This window comes from Trematomus bernacchii, unplaced genomic scaffold (assembly GCF_902827165.1).
Source record: "Trematomus bernacchii unplaced genomic scaffold, fTreBer1.1, whole genome shotgun sequence".
Lineage (NCBI taxonomy): Eukaryota > Metazoa > Chordata > Actinopteri > Perciformes > Nototheniidae > Trematomus > Trematomus bernacchii.
The window spans coordinates 7,997,415-8,013,384 of record NW_022987513.1 but is presented as its reverse complement, the minus strand read 5'-3'; the positions used below and the strand labels follow the sequence as shown (position 1 = coordinate 8,013,384).

The window sequence follows — 15,970 nt, the reverse complement described above, 5'->3', positions numbered from 1 at the left end:
AAAAAGGCTGTCTGGATAGACAAATGTTATCTCATTTGCATTGTGCACATTAAGTTAGAGAAATTAAATGAAAAGTTAAATAAATCATTTGAGACTATTGACACTGATTTAATCTGTTTGGCTATTATACTGTTTAAAGTGAGCATGCAAAAACTCCCATTCTAATCTATTTACCCATATTTTTTGTCAAATACATTAAATATTCCCAAATGCCTAGAAATAAAAAACTCATATTGAAACAAATAACTAATTCTCTATCCCCAGTTCTGAACCCATGGCACCATAAATAATGACTGGCAGCTGAAATGGGACTTTGTGACTTTAAGATGTGTCTCGGGGAGATGTGGTCTATCTATTGTTGATGAGACAAAAGCGCGAGTCAGATTCATATAGGAGTGGCGGGGAATAACTTCTCATATCCTCATATCACAGTCACAAAGCCACCCAGCAAAACTTCAATAACTCCCACACTTCTCTCTGGACATGGGTGAGTGCGCCGTATCTTTAATAACTCTTATCATCTATTATTAATGTGATTTGAAAATGTGGATTTCAATAACTGACTAATGTTGCCTTTAATATATCCTTTCTCTCCTTAGACATCATGTTGCCCTTGTGCACTGGGGGCATAAAGTGCTGCAAATTAATTCAGAGTTTTCATTCATCAAAAGCATTTTGATATCTACAGATGGATAATAGATTTATTGATGATACACCCTGTGCCATTATTCCTAATATATGATGTACTCTAACAAACAATGATGGTTTCAGAAGGAGCACAAGGGCTCAGCCAGGATGAATTGCTTCTTAATAAAGAAAGGACTCCCCGTTTCCTTGTCTAACCTTTTTACCCATAAACAAGTATCAGAGTGTCTGACAGAGACGGGCATTGACTCTCATCATGCCAAGGCCGTATCGGGTCACTCATGTCAAAGAGGTCGAATACTCCCACGAGTGTCACGGGTATAAATTAGCAAATTTCCAAGAGAGATGTGGACCCAAACAACCTTTGCCAACCGTTTTTTTCCCTGACTTTCACACATATCTTTTACAGCTTTTGAGTCATGATTGATAATTTGACTGTGACTTAAGTTGACTTAAGTTTTTCATTGCCATATCTACACTGTAGCTAATGTGCACATGGAAATAAAGCCTTGAATCTTGAATCTACTGTAAAAGCTTCAATGTATTTCAAATCGAGGCTATGGTGGCCTGATTACTTTATCACTGTAAGCACTGTTGCAGCAGGGCACAGCTGAAGCGTGGGCGCTATTATTTTTGGGACTCTAGCTATCTTCCTGCTGCTACTATTTATACTTTTGAAGCAGTTTGTTGAACTTCCAGCCTCCGTTTCCTCCGACTTAAATCCAGTATTTTGTGAAATTGGCATCAGGTAAGCTGGCTGAAACCCTAACCCTAACCCTAACCTTTGTCAGGATAAAGTTTGCATGTGTGTTATATAGTTGTTTTTGACCCAACAATTTCCCCTAAATCCAAGTCAATTTTGAAGGTGTCATAAATCATCAGAATGTTTAATCGCATTGGGATGATTTAGCCATCTAAGGATTTCTAAATTGAAACAACTCTAGTTTTGAGTGGGTTTTTTGTTGTTGTTGTGATGATATTCAAATTGCCCCTCACATTCATTATGCCTCCACCCACCCTTTGAACACTTGAACCCACACCCCGCCGGCGTTGACACTCAGTGGCATGGTACCAGTCGCAGACAGCTGTGGGGGCAGGGTGGCCTGAGTAGAGAATTGCCACTGGTGATGAAATTGTCCTGGTGACCCCCTGCCACCATATACTACGGCGTGTGTGTGTGTGTGTGTGTGTGTGTGTGTGTGTGTGTGCGTGCGTGCGTGTGTGTGTGTGTGTGTGTGTGTGTGTGTGTGTGTGTGTGTGTGTGTGTGTGTGTGTGTGTGTGTGTGTGTGTGTGTGTGTGTATGTGTGTGTGTGTGTGTGTGTGTGTGTGTGTGTGTGTATTGTGGCACTATGGCCTTTGTTTGTTTGACATCGCTGCCCTTTGTTCCTCCCTGTTCATGGCAAGGACAATGGATATTTTATCTGGAGTCACAAAGAGACGCTTTTTCTTCGGACCCCTGAGGCCACCATCTCTCTCTCGCCTCGTGACGCCTGTGACCGCCAGAGAAAGAGGGCAGGACCAGAGTGAGAATAGGGCTGAGCTGTGAGGTGTTGGTACCAGCAGAGGAGCTTTTCGCATACAGATGAAGTCAGCGCAGAGACCTGTTTTACTGTAGCAGCAGCTTGCAGACAGCACTGTTCATCAGTGGTTGGCATTGGGTTCTCTCTTGTTGTGGAGTACAGGATCAGAAGCAGCAAATGTTTCCGGTCAGGCAGCCTTGGCTTTGCAAAGCCTTAGGTGCTTTCCTCTTCCCATTTCTGTCAATGCATTTATTAACACTGGGAATGTTTGCTACCTGCTTCAACAGCACAGCTTACACTGGAGGAAGTGCATGAGATTACTGTGAAGTCAGTGCTGGCTGATTTTGTTTGGACGCTTTTATTGGGAATGCTGCTTGAACTCTAATTATTTTATTTTTCTGTTGCTTTCATGCCTGTTGGCGGAGGAGTGGTGTGTGCTCATGGATTTGCAGACCAAGCGAGGCCTTTTTTGTAGCTCCCCCAACGGGTGAAAGAGTTCCCCGTCGTGTCGTAGATGTGTTGTGTGATTATTTGTGCGGTGTGTGCCGCCTGTGTGCTGATGTATTATGCCCCCTCAGGTTGCTATGATTGCTGTATCCGGTGCTTTTGGGCAGTGCCCTACCCATCCCTGGTGGCCACCCTGCTGTTATATGCCGGCATGGCGTTATTTTGTGGCTGTGGGCATGAAGCGCTGTCCAACACCGAAGTCCTCGTCGAGACTTACTTCGCCCGCAACACTCAAGACTTTACGATCATGGCCTCCTTGTGAGTGACACTTTTATGCAACTTTTGACCTCTCATGAGTTGTTTAATATGTCTAACCGGACTTTCCTTCCTGTGTCTAGCATCAAATACTTCCAGTACGTGATCTATGGCCTGGCATCATTTTTCTTCCTCTATGGCATCCTGCTGCTGGCCGAGGGATTCTACACCACGAGCGCTGTCAAGCAGACCTTCGGTGAATTTAGGAGCACCCACTGTGGCCGCTGCATCAGTTTGACGGTGAGCAGTGGGAGGGCAAACATGACGTCAGTTCACTGTTTAATGCTGAATGCTAGTTTGTTTAAGCTCTATAAGCTCACTGAAGTGTTTTCTTTGAATCATCTGATTCACCTCGATTTTGAAATAATCTGTGACCTGCTTTTTATTTCGACAGTTCATCATAGTGACGTACATCTTGGCGTTCATCTGGCTGGCAGTGTTTGCCTTCACTGCTATCCCGGTCTTCTTCTTGTTCAACATGGAGCAGACCTGCCACAACATCAACCTCCTGGCTGAAACCACCCCCAGCATTAATCAGCACGGCTGGATTTGCATTGACGCCAGGCAGTATGGTGCGTTGTCCTTATAAATGCTGACCTGATGAGAATGCTAATGTGTCCTATAAAAGCAATGAATAAATCATTTGGAGTGGATGCAAAGCTGCTTCTCTAATTAGTTATGAAATAATGCAGATAGCTGCATCTTTATCTTAATTCCTTCACACTGTATGCAAGCGGGAACCTTAATGCGTCATAACTCATCATGATTCAGAAACAGTAAGAGATACTTACGTCATGTCTCCGTTTAAGGTCTGCTTCCTTGGAATGCAATGCCAGGCAAGGCTTGTGGGATGACCTTGGCATCTATTTGTAAAACCAGCGAAGTGAGTAGCTGAATCTGAAATTCCCTTTCACTCAGTTCTCAGCTTTCATTGGTCTATTGGATACTCAATATATAAACTAACCTGTGTTTATGTCTTACAGTACCACGTCACCTATGACTTGTACATAGCGACATTTGCTGGTGCAGGTGTCACTCTCTTAGCCCTGGTGAGCAATTGCTTTCATAATTTTCTTTCTTTCTTTCTTTGTTGATTTGTATTGTCCTGTGTTGTTGTTCCTTGGGGACAAATAAAGGTCATGAATATGAACTTGATTTAAGGTGCCCTTGTAAATATTACCTTTGTACTCGTAAATAAAGGGTCACTCACTCAAATACCAGATATAGCCATGAAGAAGGCTTCGGATTAGTTTGGTCAGGTTGTGAGATGTTTGAGGATGACTGACGCCCCAACACAATGGAATTTTTTTTTTAGTTCTGTGATACTCAAACCATTGAAAAATGACTTTCAGGAGAAACACCTCTTTTAAGGCCTCACTATTATCTCTCTCGGTGGAACTCCTTTCTGCCAAAGAAAATTGTTCCAATAGTAGGCCTACCAATACTGTTCAAAGCAAAGTATGTGGATTATCCTGAGAAACAAACACACATCAAAGTGTATTTTCAGTGATGAAAAAAATCCACCTGTGTGTAGTGGGCTGGCAGCTAAAATCCCAGAAATCGATTTCTCAAATCTTGGAAAACTCATTAACAAAACTTCCTGCATGGCTATACCATTTGAGGGAGGTAGGATTTATTTGGTGTGGATTTGGGTGAATTAACACTTTGAAAAGATGATTTCAAACGTTTGTAGTGCGAGATGTATCCTTGCCCATGTATCTTATGTTTCAATATTTTCCTTTGCAGTTTGTCTATCTGGCGGCCACCACCTACAACTACGCAGTTTTGCGGTTCCTGGGCAGGAAAGGGGTCCGCTAAGGTCAAGACCTCCGTTCCAGTGAACCCCCTCCTCTGGCCTTGAGATGGACAGTCGACACCAGACTTCCTCCTGGGAAACAGCGCCTTCCAAACCTGCTATAATATGCCTTTATACAAATGTTTCTCATCACTGAACAACAGACAGAGAGATGAAGATAATTCTCACCCGCAGCGAGCTCCGGCCTCCTCCTCACATCCTCCTCTAAGATGATTCTCTCAGCTTTGTTGTTCATTTTTTATTTCGCAGGTTGCTTCTCGGTTTATTTTATGAAGCTTTATTGGTGCTGATGCTGTTGTCAGATTGTGATGTATGATGTTTCATGAATAATTAAGAGCAATGACTGCTCGCCTTGCAAATCCTAACTGCATGCACTCTGCTCAGTGTTTACTGATGCATATTTTGGATCTGAATATGATTTTGCTGCTGCCTCATTATCACCATCTTGTGTAGCAACCTCATGTGAACTAAAGCAAGGGAACCAGAGATCTATGTTTGGGTTAGGTGTATCGTCCCATCTCCCTTTGTGCTTTCACTTAGAATACATGTACTTTGCATTCACTCAATGCATTTCTGCTTCGTTTAAATGCCACTGCGTAGGAGGGGAACAAGGAGGTGTATTCTTATGGATGATTTTGGGTTTCTGCTTGAAAAGGCTGTTTTTATGTTACTGGGGTGTTGATGTTTCAATAACGTGCCTCCAGGTGACTCGTGTTTAATGTGTAGCCCTGCTACTTAGTGAGAAGGTTGTGTTGTGTGTTTTTAATTAAGGCTGAATAAACCATTTACAATTGGGACAGTTAAATGTGATTTTATTCAATCATATACAGTTTGACGCAATACAAATATTTTATGTTGATTGTATTTTAGGCAAGCATCTTTGGTTATTTCTACTAAAAGTCAAAGTCAAAGTCAGCTTTATTGTCAAACATTCTACATGTGTTATACATCCAGAAATCTCGAAATATAGTTTCCCGCAGTCCTACAGTGTGACATGTATACATAAAACAAAACAAAAAGGGCCTAGATAACCGGAGTATACAGTTTAAAAGTAACATGCTGCCAAAAATCATTACGGAACTCTTACATTCTAACAATAAACTATGTCTTAAATAAACTTTCAGAAGGTAAATTGGTTAAAAAAAAAAAAACAGCATATCAATCACTTCTTCTCCAAGTTAGGCTTCAGATCATGAAAGTTTTATGAAAGCAGCCACCACAGTGGATCACTTGGCCGTGCAAGAAAATGGCGGTCAGCAAATCTCCCAGGGCCATAGCACACACGCCACACTGCAAAAACATACTCAATATTAACATTATGCAATGACGAAATATAATATGATACATATATGTCGCCGAACTAACAGAACAAACCTTTAGACAGTCGGGGTGGCAGGTCATCACAAGTTCATTGAGGAAGAACTTCACATTTCCATCAATGAATTTGTCACAGTATGAACAAACATTGGTATTCCTGCAGTAAAGACAAAAGTTAAAATAAGATTATTACCAATGTTAACCTTTGTGTATAAACTTACGGTCTATAATAGAGGTTTTAATAAGTTATTACATTAACGCTGTGGAATTTTGAAATATGTCAAAGATTTTTAACAAAGCATCAGCAAAAATGAATTTAACAGTGCTCTTGAGCTTTCAGAGCTAACTCACCTGTTGGCCTCATAGGAGTTTTGGTTCTGGTCGGCAGGTTTAGGATCATCTTGAGGCTCGGGTGCAGCTTCAGTTTTGGGGGGCTCCACGTCCAATGCCTTTGACTGTTCAATGTCAGAGGACTTATCCTGAACGTCTTCTAAAGCTGGTACAGGTTCAAGAAGAGCATCCTCGATGTTCAACTCCGTCACAAGATCTGCTGCTTTCTCAGGTGTCGGTTCAACTATTTGCTCGACAACAGTGTTATCAACAGTCTGGACTTCAGCTACCTGTTCGGCTTTGGTCTCCAAAACAGTCTCTGCTGAGGGTGCAGACTTGACCTCACACTCTACAGACTTGACTGCAGTTTCAGCTTTCGTAGGAGATTCAGAAACAGTATCTGCCACTACGTCAGGGACTTGTTCAACACTGACTTGGAGAGGAGCCTCTGTTTCTGCGGCTAATGTCACAGCAGGTGTCTCAGGAGATGACTCCACAACAACCTCAACCACAACTTCAACAACTTCTACTGCAGCCTGTTCTTGGGATGCCTTCTCATAACCTCCCTCTGTAGCAGTTTCAGCAGCAGGTTGCACCGGCACGTCAGCTACAGATTCAGCCACTAAATCAGGAACTTGTTCAACACTGACTTGGAGAGGAGCCTCTGTTCCTGCCACAATGGTCACAGCAGGGGACTCAGGTGATGACTCCACAGCAACCTCAGCTACAGCCTCAACAATATCTTGGACAGCAGCCACTTCTCCTGGTGTTGCATTAACCACGTCACTCGTGTCAGATGGTGACACTTCAGTTACAGTTTCAACAACTTCTACTGCTGCCTCAGTTACAGTTTCAACAACTTCTACTGCCGCCTCAGTTACAGTTTCAACAACTTCTACTGCCGCCTGTTCTGTTTCAGCAGCAGATTGAGCCGGCACTTCAGAAACAGATTCTGCCACTAAGTCAGGGACAGTTTTCACGCTGACTTGGGTAACACTCTCTTCTCCTGCTGCATCTGTAACAGCAGGCGCCTCAGGTGAAGACTCCACAGCAGCCTCAGCCACAACTTCTACTGCAGCCGGTTCCTGGGAACCTTTGTCACAACTTCCCTCTGTAGCCATTTCAGCAGCAGGTTGAGCGGACACTAAGTCAGGGACTGTTTCAACACTGACTTGGATAGGAGACTCTTCTCCTGCTGCATCTGTAACAGCAGGCCCATCTGTAGCCACCCTGGGCTCATCGAGTTCTATTTTTGGCTGCTCAATTGTTGCATCAGATTGATCTTCCTTGATTGCAGTTGCATTGGCAACTGATTGCTCAGCTGTCTTCACATCAGACACTGCCTCTGGAATTTCCTGTGTTGAAGAAACTGTTAGGGCTTCATCAATTTGGATACGTTCTGCAAAATGAAGCTCCGCAACAACATCAATTGGTTCTACATTTGCCTTGTTCTCTGCAGCATTTTCTTCCTTGTTTTCTGCATTTGTGTTGGCAACTGATGTTTCTACTTGTGCCTCAACATTCAGTTCTTCAGTGGGTGCTTGGGTCCTGTAATAAAGGGTCTTAATTATCTTTCAGAAAATACATGAAAGAAAATCCTTAAAATCAGAAGCAGTTACAATCAGTAGAGAGATGCTCTAAAATACTAACTTTGCATCGTCTGTGGGCCCCACTGTTGACCCCTCAGGCTGAGCATCTTTTGGGGGAATAACTTCACCATTTGCATGATTTGCTGAATCGCTAAAAACATAAAGCAGAATATTAATAATGATCATGTAATATATACACATTATTTAAAGTTTACATTTTTAGAATAAATGAGAATAATAATGTATCAATGCCAGAAACAAGTGGACTGTGGATGCTGCTCATAGTTTGCATACATTATTTGTTATTAAAATGCAGCCCATATACTGTACTGTACATACCCTTCAGATGGAGCCGTTTGGAGGGTAGTGCTCGGTGGAGAGTCTACTGCTCTAAAGGGGGAGAATATGAAACAAACTTTGAAAACAACCTTAGCATTTACAACCTTAAAGTAGACAATACCAAAATAGCAAAACATATCTTGTTAATAATTATTCACAAACAATATACATAAATCAGGTTTAAACTACTTAAGCTGAAAATTGCCATTAAAACCAAATGCTCCATATCGAGATGGTTTAAATTCTGTGCACGTAAAAGTGTTATGCACAACATGACAACAGGTCACTTCTTTCTTCCTGTATAGTGTTAACAGATAAAACCTCATCAGTAAAGGAAGATGAGATGTATGAATTATGGCAGTTCCCAAATATGACTCTTCATTCTTCTTTTATAGCCTTAGTGACAGGTTTAGCTTTATAACCTATAAAAACTTGCATAAAAAGTCTGACCTGCATTAGACGATGAGCACAACAAATCACAGAGAAAGGACACCAGCATGTAAAAAGAAATATGAAAAGAATGACCAACTACATTGATTTATGAAGCAAAGCTGACAAATAGAGCTTTAAATGACAACAGAATGCTTATTAACGATGTAAATATCACCAAACACCTTGAACAGTGTGGGGGTGGACCTGTTTTCGTGAGTCAATTGGTTCCAGTGTTTGTCTCTCGTATATTGACATTGCTGGTAATAGATGGCAGCCGAAATTGGATTGGGTCAATCATGCTTGCAGTAGCAAAACATCTTGATGACCACTACATTATGATAGATGTTAAGGCCATGGTCTTAGCTGTAAATACTAAAATATGAGTGTGAACATTTGCAATGATTTAGTGACTGAAACTAATCATTCAAACGAATTGCCATTGTGTCATAGCAATACATATTTATCTTAATCTGTCATGGAAAAACACATAGGCCTACATTGTGCAACATCATCTATAAAAGTACAGTCTATGGTAAGATGGTGTTAGAATGTGAGGTTATGTTGTTGTTTGTTTGATTCTACTTAACAATAATAGTTTCACGTCATATAAGCATTGTGATGTAATGGAATAGATTTGATCTGAACATCTATACATTTTGACACTTATTTGTGTAACAGGAACTTCAAAACTTTTATTTTGGAGACACTAACACTTTACTTCCGGTTTTCTTCCGCTTTCCCTGGCTTGTGATGCTAGCTGCTAGCCGTTTCATGCTAGACAGTGAAAACGTGCGTGCTGGTAAGACATGACCGCCTAATTTAAACTTTTTGAAACCTACAGAAATGTAGTTACGACTGTAGACGTAACACTGCCAATGGGTTTGTATTTTTGAGCGTAATTTAGTCATAAAAAACCCACCAGGCGTCACATTATTCTAGGTACCCGACAAACAGTATCGTTACTCTGGGCGACCATAGATGCATTAACAGAACTCTCAACCAGCCCAAGACAGTGATCATCTGTCCCCCAGTAACTAAACATTATTCCAAAGACTCCCAAATTAGGAGTCTGGTATTTTTAACAGGTTTATTTACGCACATGGAGAGCTTTGACGGTTAATGAAATTACTAGTGCAATATTATTTTTAGTAGGCTATAAAAAAATGCATGTATGCCTTTACTAAAATAACATGGAAAGTGTTACTGTAAAATCGGTGGGAAAAAAATGGATTTCCATTTTTTTTATATAAATAATGTTGAAGATAAACATGTTTGAAACATTATCTTTAAGTCTCTCAATATTTTTTTTTAAATTAAACATGCACAGTCAATTGTTTATTATACTGTATTTCAAATTTGACTTGACAGCATTGCATGTATTGTGCATGTGGACCTTGAGTTGTGTGTATTGTTACCACCCTCTTTTCACAAATAATCAGGACGAAAAACAGATTTTTAGGTTTTTATCCAGAGCTGGGAATGTGTTTTGGATGGATAAAAAATAGCATTATGATCCCTTTTATGTCTTTACACAACATTACTTAATTCATAACAACCTTTAGTATAAATGATTGGTTATATTGAGCTTTGTGATTTTCCTTACACTTTTTTAAAATAATTATGCTTTTTATCATGTGTGTTATTCATATTGAGTGTCCTGTGCCTTATGTCCTAGAAAAAATGCCATCTAGAAATCATCTTGACAAAATTGGGAGGAAGAAGAAGAAGAAATGGACGGAGGAGGCCATGGAGCGTGCGTTGATCGAGGTGAAGTCTGGGAGGTGTACGGTGAGACAGGCTGCCAAAGAGTTTGGAGTCCCTAAGTCTTCGCTGGGGGACAGAGTGAGTGGACGGGTGACACCGGGGAGCCGCAGCGGGCCTGCTCAGCTGATAACATCTGCGGACGAGGAGCTGTTGGTGGAGTTTTCTTTATACATGTCCAAGCATGGCTTCCCTCTCACAAAGCAACAGCTGGTGTCTTTTGCATCATCCATTTACAAGCGGCAGCATCGGAGGGTGGCGTTTTCTAAACTAGGCCAGACCTGGTGGCTCAATTTTAGAAAACGTCAAGAAAAGAATATCACCATTCAGCCAGCAGACAATGTTGTTCGTGGGAGGACAGTGCATGTGAGAAAAGAAGCATTGGATCAATTTTTACACTTACTAAGCACTGTTATGGACTCTCGTGGGCTCCGAGACAAGCCTCATCAAATTTTCAACTGCAATGAGACAGGCTTTCAGCTGGGCAGGAAGAGGGTGATTCTGCCTAAATCTGCCAGTCTGGGCTGCAAGCCAACGTCAGGCTCCAGAGACCACATCTCCGTCCTGGCTTGCTTTAGCGCAGCTGGAGAGGACATTCCCCCGTTTATTATCTACTCAAAGGCATACCCAGGGGGAGTATGTTACAAGACTCAAGGGCCTCCAAACGCAATCTATGGATGGTCCAACTTGGGGTGTATCAACTCTGACCTTTTCAAGAAATGGTTCCTCAAACACTTCCTCCTGCACGCACCAAAGGAGCGTCCACTGCTGCTGATTTTTGACGGACACAAGTCTCCGGTGAACCTGGAGGTGGTGGAAGCAGCTCGTAAGGAGGACGTCATCCTTCTGTGCCTCCCCCCTCACTGCTCTCACATCCTGCAGCCACTCGAAGCAGGCCTCTTCATTCTCCTGAAGAAGCGCTTTGCTGCCTTCGTAGGCGATGGTTGTGCCCCTGATTCTCACTTTGCTGTCAGCAAGAAGGAGTTCTCAGGTGTGTTTAAAGAGACATATCAGGTGGTGAAGGAAGAGGAGGGTGTGAGGATTGTGAAGGACGGCTTTAGAAAATGTGGCATCTACCCACTGAACCACTTTGCTTTCAACGAGGGTCATTTAATGGCATCGCAGAGCATGGGCTCAGAAGCTGGATGCTCCCTGTCCCCATCAGCTGAGGGGGAGAGCTCACAGCTGCTGGACCCCCATTCAGACTAATAACTGCACAAGACTGTCAGTCGGACATTAGTACCTTTAAGGAATGAGAGTGACTGCTTTATTTAACTAAACCTGGCTGATCATTTTAAAAACTAAAGGATGCAACACCTCCTTCAGCTTTCTCTCAGAGAATGATGTCAATGTTTTTCTCAGATTTTGAATTTAACTGAACATATTTAAATGCTGCCCATTAGCAGTTTCCAACCTGGGGGAGAGTTCTCTGAAATTACAATTTAATTAGTCAAAAGGGTTTTATTAGGATATGAATTAAAAATATATATTCCCGCTGAGGAAATGAATATATTCTTATCATTACTGTTCTTTACATGCTTAGATAAACGGAAACATTTCAAACTTGGCAACATTGTATTCTCTTGTTTAAGACTTACAGGAACTAGTACATTGGGGAAATTGCAACATGTATTATGATCCATGCAGAGGATTTGCAAAGAAGAAATACTTAAAAGTTGTTTCTAAGGGGTTTCTTTCCAAAATGTTGAAATCTGCCATAAAACAAACAGCGAGAACATGAGGGATAACAATGTCCTTTTGGTAATAATGATAGCAGGGAAATGATAGCCCGCTTTGAAACGGCTAACTCATCTCAGTCGTGCATCATATTCTTCCTTTGCTTGTGCATGTGAATGTACTACTCGGCCCATTACGAAATGATACAGATTTTATTGATACAAAAAATGAAGAACTGTTCAGAAAAGTTGAAACCTTTTAAAATTGGGGAGTGTCTCAAGATAAATGTGTTGAAATATTGTAATGTTCTCCATTCACACAGATGAATGAATAAGCACTGCAGTATTATCTCAGGGAGAATAAACAGAATAAATATATTCTTTGAATATTTCTGCATTACATATATTTCCATAAGCTTAACAGTGTACTATTAAGCAAACTATTTAGTCATCATTCTTTGATGTGATTACGTGTGGGTGTGTGTCTGTGTTCCATTCAGGTGATGTAATCGCAATGCAAGAGGTACAGCTGGCAACAAAACACTGGTGGGGAAAACTACTGCAAACAGTAAATGAATGTTTCAAAGCATATTTAAACAACTTATATAAATATGATCATTTATCATGATGGTGACTATGCTCAGCACAACACGATTCTTATTAAACTCACACACTAAAATTGATTCCTGGTAAATAAATACATTATAATTACATTTTAAAATGTACATTTGGAGCCTGTAGGTGTTACAGGGCGAACATGCAGGTGTGGAGTTAAAGCAGTTGTTTTTCTTGTGTGCCTTGGGGGGGGGATACTGGAGTCAGAATGGCATTCAGATCAATGCTCCATCAGCCAGCTACCGTGGGCCTGCATTGCATTGTGGGTCCTTATGGAAGCAGCAGCTGCCCATGGCTAAGTTAATGTTTATGTATGTTATCATCACAGATGGGGATTAGTGCCTGCAGCCTTCATAGTTTTTTGATTCACTGACGCAACAGTCAAAAGGAAAAGTTCAACGCCACCACGGTGTATCAATATGGCTCTCTGCACAAATATGTATAAACACAAGATGTGGCAGGGTCTAATATGTAACTGTTACAAGATTTAGCTTTACTGCTTTTTCAAACCTAAAAAATAACTAGTTTGTTAAATCCATAAAAGAAAAGACCAATTATGCATTATATTTTTAAATAAAATAGTGTCTTATATGTTTACTAGTGATGTGGAGAAGCTTTCCAAATCACTGTGAAGCACTTGAAAGCTTAGATACTGTTAAACATGGCGCCACCTGCTGGACAAACCTGGGTATGGGTTTATGAATGTTTTGGTGGTTTTATAGAATTACTGTATGTGTGTTCATTTTTTGCTTTCAAGGCAACAACAGGCAGGTACTCACTCAAATCTCTTAACTGTGGACAGGACGTATGAGCTCAGTCTGTCCGGAGAGGGTCTGCTCTCCACAGCCTGGTCGGTACTGCAAGACAGAAAAAAGTTGTTAGTTTGCAGCATCTTTGTTGCACCATTTCTCTGTAAAAAGGTCAATTCTTGCAATGAGAAAAGCTAAAGAGTACTGAGAAAAAAAACAATAACCACAAATTTGTGATAATTATATTGATTTAAATCAACATTTCATGATAAATGTAGAATCTTAACCACGCAGAATACCTTGCTTGTTCTTCCTCTTTCTTTTCCTGTTTTGCCCTCTGGATCCAACACTCATCATTCTTCAGTGAAGTCCGCACCCTGGTGGTTTTGAACACCTTGTTCCTGTCAACCGCTATAAAGACACACACACACGCAAACACGTACACACACACACTTTCTGTCAGCACTAGGTTGGTATCGGCAATACTCACATACTGTTTTCAAATCTTATAAATGGATGAAATAATAAAATATTGAATTCAAGTGTGACTTACCTTGTGACATGATGCTGATATTTGCTCAGATATTTAACCTAATGAGATTTAAACAACACAATGTTTTATCCAAGATTTGTATTTTTAAGTTAAACAGCAAATATAACAGCAATACAACTCATCTACAGTATATATCTTGTACTTTATTTGCTTCCTTTTACCTTTTTCTCTTTCTATATGCTCACAATTCAAAGACACATCTCATACACGACCCGTCCTACTGCATTCTGATGTGAAACCACCTACTCTTCAAAGTGACATTCAAGCATTTGTCATGTATTACAGTACACTGACTAGTGTCAACATTTGGAGCCATGATATATTATAATTAACTATTTCTATGCTTTTGTCATTTTATGCTTAAAATAGAAACTGAATAATTTCACCTTGAGTAAAAAAAGAGGTGACAGAGTTCTGTAAAATTCTCTCCCACATATTAAGTATCCATATTTACTAGTTGCTCTTTTGCTCAGGCTCTCAACCCGCTCTGTGTTTACAGCTGATGTCCTATCAAAAAAGATATAGTGTGTGCATATATCTAAATTCTCTTTTAGCCCCTCTTGACATTTTGACCTGCACTTTGTGCTTTAATCTCCTTTGGTGGGGCTGTGTCAGCTCCAATTAACCAGGTCAAATCCATTATGCATAGAAAATGAAAGCAATTCTGACTTTGTAATGAGCCCTTAACCCTGCATAGCCAATGAACATGAAATTAGAAGTTGAAGACTTTTTCTGCACCATATTTTGTTCTCACCTGTTCAGGTCAGCTGTGTCAGCGCAGAGTGAAGTGTAGCCTCCTCTGGGTCTCTGTCTCAGGCAGCTAGAGACACTTCAGCCTTAGCAACCACCCCGCCTGTCACTTAAGTACCCACCCCCTGCTGGAGTGAAGGATGCTGCCATGCAGGTTGGGTGGGCGGGATGCATTTCAAAAATGTCGTTGTTTTATATTTTCTGTTTCCTGGAGCAAGAAATGTAACTTTCTACAGCTGCCAAGTTTTCACAATCACTATATCCTGACCTAGTTTTTTTCACGCATGTGTTTTTCAAAATGTGGCTAGAAATGAAACCCTGCAGACTATGAGCTAAACAAATTAATAAAAACATTTGAATGTCTACATGTTAATATTTGAGTCCTGCACTATTTTGGGTCTTAGATTCTCATTTTGAAATTCCATTTCATATATTTGTATCCAAGATGTTCACTGCCAATGACTGCTTCTCTTACCTCATATGACAATAAGGTAAGGAAACATTTTGAGTCATTTTAGTGTGGTTTCCCTCTTGGCTCCAAAGAAAAGTATTCCTTCACAAACATGCAGTTACAGAGTAGGGCTGTCTAGGAATCAAGAAAGACCTGATTTCATACTACTAAGAATGTTATCTACTCCTTTACAGTATCTGAGAAATCCAGTGCAAAACATCTGGATCTGCTCCAGTGAAACTCAAACTGGCTCATCGAGAAAGTTAACCTCAGCCTTTTTTGTTATTTGTTCTGCTTTTATTTACTACTACTTATTTACATGCCCATTTTAAACTGACACTACTTTGATGTTGCACACTGCTAAAGAGCTGCCAAACACATTCCCATAAATCAATGCACAATAACAATATAGATGTATTGCTGTATTTGCCATGTTAAATAACTAAATGAATTACTGTGTCTGTAGAGAGATGTTTCAGCTGTTTTTTTAATGTAATTTAAGAAACTCAACAGAACCTGGAGTCAAAAGGATCTGCATGACAAAATGACAAAATACTTTTTATCCTTTGGGTAATGTTCCATAAACATGCCCTGAATCAAATGAATATTCAAAACGATATTGCACATATTATTCAGCTCTTAAACACAAACACGCACACACACA

General features: G+C 40.6%; 3 protein-coding genes across 6 annotated transcripts; 2 read left to right on the top strand and 1 right to left on the bottom strand.

The window, feature by feature from the left end:
• The first annotated feature begins 336 nt into the window (after nt 1-336).
• plp1b (proteolipid protein 1b) lies at nt 337-5,539 on the top strand. 2 transcript variants are annotated; one of them, XM_034112853.1, is made up of 7 exons: nt 337-487; nt 2,745-2,931; nt 3,012-3,168; nt 3,323-3,500; nt 3,738-3,811; nt 3,912-3,977; nt 4,675-5,066. In XM_034112853.1, exons 1-7 carry the CDS (start codon nt 484-486, stop codon nt 4,744-4,746), a joined length of 738 nt encoding a protein of 245 aa, XP_033968744.1. In that variant the 5' UTR covers nt 337-483; the 3' UTR covers nt 4,747-5,066. The 2 variants fall into 2 exon arrangements, with proteins under 2 accessions (XP_033968744.1, XP_033968736.1); XM_034112845.1 differs by lacking the exon at nt 337-487 and adding an exon at nt 2,152-2,383 and having other exon boundaries at nt 4,675-5,539.
• si:dkey-125i10.3 (protein bangles and beads) lies at nt 5,540-14,959 on the bottom strand. 3 transcript variants are annotated; one of them, XM_034112811.1, is made up of 10 exons: nt 14,860-14,959; nt 14,106-14,143; nt 13,852-13,963; nt 13,583-13,660; nt 8,320-8,370; nt 8,042-8,131; nt 7,236-7,939; nt 6,413-7,202; nt 6,119-6,218; nt 5,540-6,034 (listed from the first exon to the last, which is right to left on the bottom strand). In XM_034112811.1, exons 2-10 carry the CDS (start codon nt 14,113-14,115, stop codon nt 5,930-5,932), a joined length of 2,040 nt encoding a protein of 679 aa, XP_033968702.1. In that variant the 5' UTR covers nt 14,116-14,143; nt 14,860-14,959; the 3' UTR covers nt 5,540-5,929. The 3 variants fall into 3 exon arrangements, with proteins under 3 accessions (XP_033968702.1, XP_033968711.1, XP_033968693.1); XM_034112820.1 differs by having other exon boundaries at nt 6,413-7,217; nt 7,251-7,939; XM_034112802.1 differs by having other exon boundaries at nt 6,413-7,939.
• si:rp71-1d10.8 (tigger transposable element-derived protein 6) lies at nt 8,384-12,566 on the top strand. Its single transcript, XM_034112833.1, has 2 exons — nt 8,384-9,550; nt 10,427-12,566. Exons 1-2 carry the CDS (start codon nt 9,502-9,504, stop codon nt 11,719-11,721), a joined length of 1,344 nt encoding a protein of 447 aa, XP_033968724.1. The 5' UTR covers nt 8,384-9,501; the 3' UTR covers nt 11,722-12,566.
• Nucleotides 14,960-15,970: the final 1,011 nt, after the last annotated feature.